Genomic DNA, 8795 nt, shown 5'->3' with positions numbered 1-8795 from the left:
TAAGAATTTTGATTTGTTTTATGGGGCATTCACTATGCAAAATATCATATAGAATAGTCAATTTCTGAAAACAGTAAAGAGCCTATTGCTGTAAATATTGAAGTATAGATGTATCATTTTAACATACTCCATGTATATAATTTATATGGACATATAAAATAAGAAAATGCACCTTTCCGCAGACATGTTTTTGTATACCCGTATCGAGATTTATGAATTCACCCACACCTTCCTCTTTTTCTGAGACATCTTGTGCTGTTCCAACTTCTATCAAGAACCCTCTGAATTTGATGTTCTCGGCTGAGTAGAGTTCTCCTTAAATGCCACAGAATAATAGTTATTATATTTTGCAATATTGGTGTTTAAAACCTTATCTAAGAAATAATGTCGGTGTTAAATAGCCGATAAACACCGCTCAGACCGATGTTATTTCGATTCTAACAAGATAAAATAAGAAAGATCACTAATGTTATTTTTTCGAGCGGAGATAACTTCCGGTGCCGATTTTCGTATAACGCTGTTCGATTTCGCACCCTACTGTTGCTAAGATGTAGAAATTCAAACTCCTCACAGTGATAACCTCCCTTGGCAGAATTGTAATCACTGCCTTCAAAGACGTCACATGATGATGAGTCACATGACGTAACGTCGAAATTCAAATGTAAATATCGACCGTTACAAAGAAAATCTAACGTTATTTTTCTCTTTCTGTTTTATTTTTAACTTAGTGCCTACGTTCGATATAGTTTATCAAAAAATTATCGAAAGTATACAAAATAACGAAAAATAAATTCAAAAGCTAAAAAATATAAAATATCAAAATATCGTCTCGGTAGAAAATAATCTCATAATTTTTAACATTATTTCCAGTGTAGCAATACCACGTGACTATGACGTCATTTTCGGCATTATTTCCAAGACAAATATTGCTCGATTCGAAAAAGAAAATAGCCGTAAATATTTTATTTCTGTACCAATTTCTTTGGGATATGCACCAGTCTACGGGGAAAAATATAAGCTTTCCACAGAATATTGGATCTTCGTCAGTTTATAAGCCGTTTTATCAACCACTTTGCATAACCTTGGAAGTTGCTTGTATTCTAGCGGGCTTCAGTTGCAAGCTATTTCGTTTTTTGGCGTTATCTGGTCTACGACATGATTAAAAAGTCAGGTTTACATCAACCGGGAGTACGGAAGGCAAAACTCTACCTAAATATGTTCATATTTTAATTATGAATGACATAAATCTTACATTTTTCTTCAATTGTCAATTCTGGCACCAGTTCCAAGTCGAAAAAAAGGACTACAGTTCAAAGCAGATTTAGAATCCGTTGCAAATGCGAAGCAACATGCCTACTGTTTTCTTTCTACAATTTCGTTTTTCATTGTTGATCTTTTACAGAGAGATTGTGAAAAAAAAACTGATTGTTCCTTAAAGCAATAACACTTACTTGTATCGCAATAGTGCACGTCAAATCACGTAGATTTAGTCCTGTCGAAAAATGATATTTTGGTTTCGTTTTGAAGATGTTTAAAGATGCTCATCTTATCCTATGTAGTAAAATGTGTTTTATTCTATTTCACAATGGCGAAATTGATAAGAAATATATGTGCTCTCAGTGAGAGAAAGGGTTAAAATAAAAAAACAACTTTTGTATGCTACGGAAAGGGTTACACTTTAACGCGAGTGTTGTAAAGCTTAAGGTATTTTTTTCAGTCTATTTTTTGTAAAGAGTAACTGACAAACACTGACACTCGTGAATGTGACGAATAGGTTCTTCTGTCCTCAAAAGAGAGACTTTTAAAAGGTATATATTTTTTCTGGAATTGCCGTATAATAAATTTCTATAGAGTTTGATTAACGAAATCACAATTTAAAGTACTATGCACATGTATCGGTATTAAAATCATGAATCTAATTGTCACGCGCATTAACATGACGTTGACATTTTATGCTTATTAAACTATAAGCATTTTCATCATCAGTCAGATTTTGTTTTTTGTGTAGAACAATTTTAAATATCATTACATATAACTTGGAACTTTGCCGTGTAAACCTGATAGTATTGTTACTTAGTTGCATTACTTATGATTCTCTATTTATCAAAAAGCCATGAGTCGCCAATAAAGAACGAGAATGGACGCCATGTGGAGTAAACAAAGTAGAAAATAGTAAACAGATAAATAATTTTACAAACCAACAGCCATCGATCACAGTCAAATTTCTTGAAACAAAACATTCAAAAAGACGGAAATAACAATGATTATCAATAATTATATAAATATTTACATTAACATCTGTAATAGCAACATCGGCAAGATCTATGACTGGGGTCCATATGCCACTGATGAGTCCATTGAATAATTGGTAGCTAACATAAGCTTAGTAAAATTACGATTACATTTGAAGAGTATATTCAATTTTTATCCTTCAACTGTCAAATGACTTCTTTATTTACATATCAGATAATTCACTTATTTGGCATATGTATCATGTTTATCATGTTTTTAGATTTTAATATGTGGTCCTTTTTTAAATCTTAAAATGCTACAAAAAATCCTGTTGAGGACATCTGCAGGTCATGCCGCGTGCAATAATCCATGCATTTACAGCCAATGACCACATCGATAAGAAATAGTCCCAAATAACCCTATCGTTTTTATTCAGTTGAAACAGACATTATTGTTAAAAAAATTCTAGGCCTATTCGATTTAAATGTTTTCAAACCATAAATATTCCGTTCCCTTCCTCTCTTTACAATGTGTATTGGTGAGCTCTCTGATAAAGCTGGGTTGACTGATATTATTAACTAAATTTGTCAGATATGCAGTTTATCAACAGAAATAAATGCACTAATAAAATATATAGTGTTTAGTGTTCTTAAGTGAACGAAGTTATATCCAGTTCACGAAAAATGGTTACCGTGGGTATGAAAACAGGATGTAAAAATATTTTTTATCAACGAGTGCCACTGTGTTAAAAAGCTGAATCTATCATACTAAAACATTGCTACAGATTCTTTTCCAAGTATATATATGGTTATACGTATAAATAACTCTTTACAAAAGAATAACCTTTGACTTTAAAATTGCCGCGTTGAGGCGTAACCCTTTTCACAGCATACAAATGGAAGTGATCCTGAATGTGCACGTTAATTGGACAGGCTAGCTAAGTCAAACCGAGCCTGCAACATTTTCAATTTTGCCGTTTTGGGCGATATTTAGGGTTTCTGTTTTCTTTTTATTTTGAATGTTCCACGTTTAGTATTGCTACATGACACTAATATATTTTTCATAATCATTACCGTGAAAGAATAATGATTATTAAAGAGCAAATCAATTTCTTTACAAATACAGACAACAATTTACGACTTTTAAAATCACTTATAGCGCAGCGAGTAAAAATCATTTAAATATTCATTTGTGTTTATGTAAATCGTATAGTAAATAAGATGTTTTTCATGGGTAACATAATTATAGAAAGTAAACGGTAGGCATGTTGCTTTGCATTTGCAACGGATTCTAAAATCTGCTTTAAACTGTAGTCCTTTTTTTCGACTTGGAACTGGTGCCAGAATTGACAATTGAAGAAAAATGCAAGATTTACGCCATAAATAATAAACATATAAACATATTAAGGTAGGATTTTGCTGTCTGTACCCCCGGTTGATGTAAACCTGACTTTTTAATCATGTCGTAGACCAGATAACGCCAGAAAACGAAATAGCTTGCAACTGAAGCCCGCTAGAATACAAGCAACTTCCAAGGTTATGCAAAGTGGTTGATAAAACGGCTTATAAACTGACGAAGATCCAATATTCTGTGGAAAGCTTATATTTTTCCCCGTAGACTGGTGCATATCCCAAAGAAATTGGTACAGAAATAAAATATTTACGGCTATTTTTTTTTCCGACTCGAGCAACATTTGTCTTGGAAATGATGCCGAAAATGACGTCAATGTCACGTGGTATTGCTACACTGATTTCTAAATATTCATATTATTTATTTATTTATTCATAAACATTGTTAAATAAATGTGAGAAAACTTATCTGATAGATAAAAGCAGTAGATAAAAATTATAGTATATCAGAAATTCTGATATATCGGGATCTTGGTGGCAAAATGAGGGAGACTAAAAAAAGGATTGGAGCACCACACTAAATACCGTATTCCGGTATATACCGGACAAGGCGCTTGAATGATAAAATGCTAAAATCTTGCCTTTTTACCCAACGGAATGAACTTAAACATGTCTAATTCATCTTTTCACACCGAATTAAGTACGATAATGAAGGAAAAATGTAAAAATCGACGAAAAAAACGATATTTGTCTATTTTGTGATCATGATTTCTGCAAGCGTCTAGAGGTACTGCTCCAATCCTGTATTGGGCTAAGGGGGCAGGGGACATATTCGAATGATGTTCCCGGTCAAATTTTTTAATAACTCAGACATGGTGTTTTGAAGGTACTAATAACTTCTGATATTTCTCTGTCATTGTAATTCTTTCTTGTTTGTGTGTAGGAAATGAGATATATTTTTGGGTTTTTACCCGAAACTAAGCATTTTGGTAGCTTTGTATGCATTTCTGACTCTCCGAATGGAGGTGAAAAAGTTAAAAATCAAGCTTTGACAGTTGGCGCCAAACAAGTAAGAAATTTCAGATAAATTTTGTGAAAAATCTAAACGTATGACAGACACTTTATTTGTCATTTCTGAAAATGCCATAGCTTGCACTGCGTGTTACTGATATTTTTAAAGGGTTCGGGCGGATTCTGGAGTATGCTGCACCTTCATGAAGATTGCCCATATTGGTATATTTTAGGTGTGATTTTGGCTGGGTGGGGGTAAATATAAATTGCTGTCAGTCATTTTTTGAAGGAGCAATGCATGCAAACTATTATTTTCTTCAATGTATGTCATATATCATTGAATAATGCTGTGCAACTGGTTATCTGCCTGTGAAACAGATTTTGAAATATTTGGAATTGAGTTTCTGGTCACACTGAAATACAAAATTTTTCATTTTTAGGTCCCCTGCCCCCTTAAATCCGGCAAAAATCTACGCCGAAGAATTAAGGGGAGATCACTGTGTGGAGAGTGATAGAAATTACGCTGCTTACGGATTGGCGCGCCGTTCTGTTAAAATATTTATTAACTGATTTGGATCAAATCTGTGGCGTTAGTGTATGTGAGATATTATTTCAGTATTGCATGAAAAGAAAACATTATAAGAACTGAAAATATAAATAAAAACGCATTTTTATTTATGCTTTAAAAGGCTTTGTTAACTATATAATCGAGGCAGAAAACATAACAGCCGCATATACAAGTAGTCCCTAACGAGTGTTTATTGGCATTTCACCGGTTTTTTCTTCTTCTTTGTCTAAAGTGACAAAATCACGAGGAGTGTTAGAATGTTTAATAATTCATCATTATAAGGAATTCAAGTTACACGCTGAAAACAGGTGCCAAGTTTATTACGAGATGTCTACGGTCTGTTTTGATATTCATACAAAAGAAAATATATTAAGAGCATAAAGGATTTGTTAAAAATAAAGTACAAACAATTTTTGTATTTTCTGATCGCAAGATCAGTAAATACATAGCTAACATCCACGGTCTAACACAACATTTCCTAACAGACCGAACAACGCAAAGTAGTTCTCATTCAGAACTGCTTAAAAACCAGCAATTTAAAAGAAAGAATAATTTTTAATGTAGGCAGTTAACGAATTACAGTGCATTAAAAGTTTAGAGTAGTCAATAGAAATATGGGGTTACAATCACAAATTTCGCGGATGAATATCTTTTTTACCCAATGAAAAATGTTCGGCTATTTCCGTAAAGCTTAATCAATGAAAATGCTATTTTTAGCTATGTCGATAACCGAATACTCCAGAGCGTAGTACACAAATAAATCTGACTGTCGAGTAGTGGAATATAAACATGTCGTACTGTTTTGTCGAGAAGATTTTCGCTAAATTATTTTCATCAGTATTAAACAACAGGTTTATCGTGAACAAAATACCTCGAAATTAGTAAGGATTACAAACACGAAATGGAAATTCTCAAATTAGAATTACAATGTATTTGTTTTTATTCATGCTACATATGTATTACTTCACCGTGGTGCAGAGGTAGCGCGCTCGTTTAGGGTGTGAGAGACCTAAGGTTCAAATCCTAGTCGAGGCAACTGTTTTTTTTTTTTTGTTTTTTTTTTGAAGTGTCCTTTTTAAGGAAGTAGCCACGATATGCAAGGATAAAGTGTGGCTGTCATAAAAAATGAAAAATGATTTTTTGATGCAACTCTAGTCATGCAAAATTCCATATGTATAAATCTCAAACTGTTATAGACGCAGTCGCTGCGTAAGATTAATTATAGTATATAAAAATAAACTTATACAGGAAAATACATACAGATAGTCAGTATGATTTAGATTGCAAAGATCAGAAAATACCACAGAGGTTGCAGCCCTTTGATTTATACTACTTATCAAGAGAATGTATAAATGAATGTAATAGAATTATTCCTAAAAGATAATAATTACCTGTTATAACATCGCCTGGTTTATACGACGTTACGGAAATGTTAAGTTTAAAAGGATTGTCACCGGAAGTTACAGTTGGAAGATGCCCTGGCACCATTTCTTTACATGCAATGTCAGGTGCTCCATTAGGGAAACCAGTTGCCATGCAGCAGAAACCAACCAGCAGAAGAAATTTCATGTTTTAAAGGAGTCCCTGTCAACATGTAACAGTAACATTGAACATTAATACATATAATACTAATATTAATACGGAATTAGTGTCATAACTTTTATGATTTGTCTATATTTTTGGGTATGAAAATGTGTTCAAAACAATTCATGAAAACATATATATAAAACAATTATGCCTTCAGTTTTCTTACGCATTTTACTGATACTTAATTATATAAGAAAAATATATAAATGTGACATTGTTACATAGTGCGTTAAATCGCTTTCGTTGATTTTAAAATACTTGAGTTTGAGTGCTTTGTACATTTTCCCGGTTTTCATACACATGAATAAAAATCTTATAAAGACGTTAAAGTGAGGTGTTAGAGTGGTACAAGGACAGGGGATATATCATGATATATGTCAAGGATGAAATTTTAAAATTTTGCTTTAAGATTATCTTGACGATAATGTCATTAATAAAGTTAACATAATTATTAACTGATGAATACATGTATTATTTGTTATGATGTCTGGATAAATCAATTAACAATCATTATTTATAAAATATTAGCAATAAATAACACATTACATTTTGTACCTGGTAATGAGAATAATCACATATAACACCACAATAAAACACCTCTTTTCTCTCCTTAACTTCCAATAAGTACTGAATTTCTGAAACGTGTTTACACTTGGATTCTCGTGAAAATTTTGTTCCTTACAGAGACCGACATTTTACTTTTAACTGGATAAAGCATCATATCATTTTTCATCATGTAATGTTACAGATATTGTGTCCGGATTTTTACTTATAAAATTATGTTGTTACTAAAATAAATTATTGTCATAGATACCAGACATGAATAGAGCAGTCATTATATATATAATTTTACTTACCGTTATTATAGTGTGTCTTCAAACAAGGCTTTAACTTTATCGTACATTAATATAGAATATTTATTCATAACATTGGTGACACCTTACGAAATAAAGGACAACAATTAGAACTCCATATCTGTGTCAAAGTTCTAATGTATTTGTAATATAAGAGGTCAATTATATAATATTTATCAGTATATCTTGTATTACTTTGCAGCTGTTAGACGATGTTAGCATGGAGCAACAGTTAGCTCTTAAAAAAAAGAAAAATACCGGAATTTCAAGCGTAACACTTTTTGTGCTAAAATATTAAACTTATTTAAATGACAATATAAATTGTGTAAAAATGGAGCATCGATCTGGTGTAAAAACTGTTGACTGATATTTCCTTTTATTTGGACAAATGTTATTACGAAAATTCGTATTAGATCAGATTTCTGTTAGGTTGGAGAAAATAGAGTCATAGTCTTATGTAAAGTCCCATCTATACAATTTTTATGTTTATCAAGATGTCATGTATCGACATCCTTTAAGAATAACAAGAATGTAATTCACAACCCTACATCTACACACACCCACTAGCTTTTATTATTTTTAAACCTACAATGCCAAGAACTAAAATATTTAACATGTAGCATGGTCCGGTATATTACATGTACTACAAACGTTACATAAAACATACCCCTGATGTTAAGAAATGCCCCGCCTTTGGGTAATTTAGTTTATTGCTTAAAAATCTTCTGATCAAAAGCTACAGTGCTCAGAGTATATTTCAATCGGTTTTAGCACATTGTGGTTATCTACTAAAGTTTCATAAATCATGCTTTGATCAAAATCGGCCAGGTCCCTGTTGGCAGTTTTATAATTTAAATGGCTTGAAAGTTTGGATAAAAGCACATTTGAATTTTGTGGCCAAAGCTTAGATATTTGGTATGTAGCTTTTCCTAGCAGAGCTCTTTTAATGTTTTAAAATTCATGCATGACCTCATTTTTTTCTTCTGCAAGAATGGTGATCTAGGAATAGGTAAGTGATCTAGGATCACTATTTCTTCTTGTAACAATTCCGACCATCTTTACTTTAACAAATTTTTACTCTTATCAGTCCTATAGTCGTGGGCTCTAATTATTACAAACAACTTTCGGGTGTTAAACAATATCACCATGCCCACCAGCATTATTCCGATACACAATAAAAATCTCAAAGCTCTG

At 32.3% G+C, this 8795-nt stretch overlaps 1 protein-coding gene across 1 annotated transcript; it reads right to left on the bottom strand.

Annotated features, from left to right (window-relative positions):
• Positions 1-172: 172 nt before the first annotated feature.
• LOC132719465 (putative defense protein 3) lies at positions 173-7736 on the bottom strand (the record flags this gene model as incomplete). Its single annotated transcript, XM_060703237.1, is given in 3 exon segments — positions 173-315; positions 6552-6744; positions 7605-7736. Coding segments are annotated over 2 exon segments (321 nt in total), but the record flags the coding sequence as incomplete, so codon positions are not given.
• Between the last annotated feature and the right edge of the window lie 1059 nt (positions 7737-8795).

The sequence above is a fragment of the Ruditapes philippinarum genome, unplaced genomic scaffold, assembly GCF_026571515.1.
Source record: "Ruditapes philippinarum isolate M1 unplaced genomic scaffold, ASM2657151v2 ctg15741_1_1_1_1, whole genome shotgun sequence".
Classification (NCBI taxonomy): domain Eukaryota; kingdom Metazoa; phylum Mollusca; class Bivalvia; order Venerida; family Veneridae; genus Ruditapes; species Ruditapes philippinarum.
The sequence above is the reverse complement of the archived record's forward strand: the minus strand, read 5'-3'. Positions and strand labels throughout refer to the sequence as shown.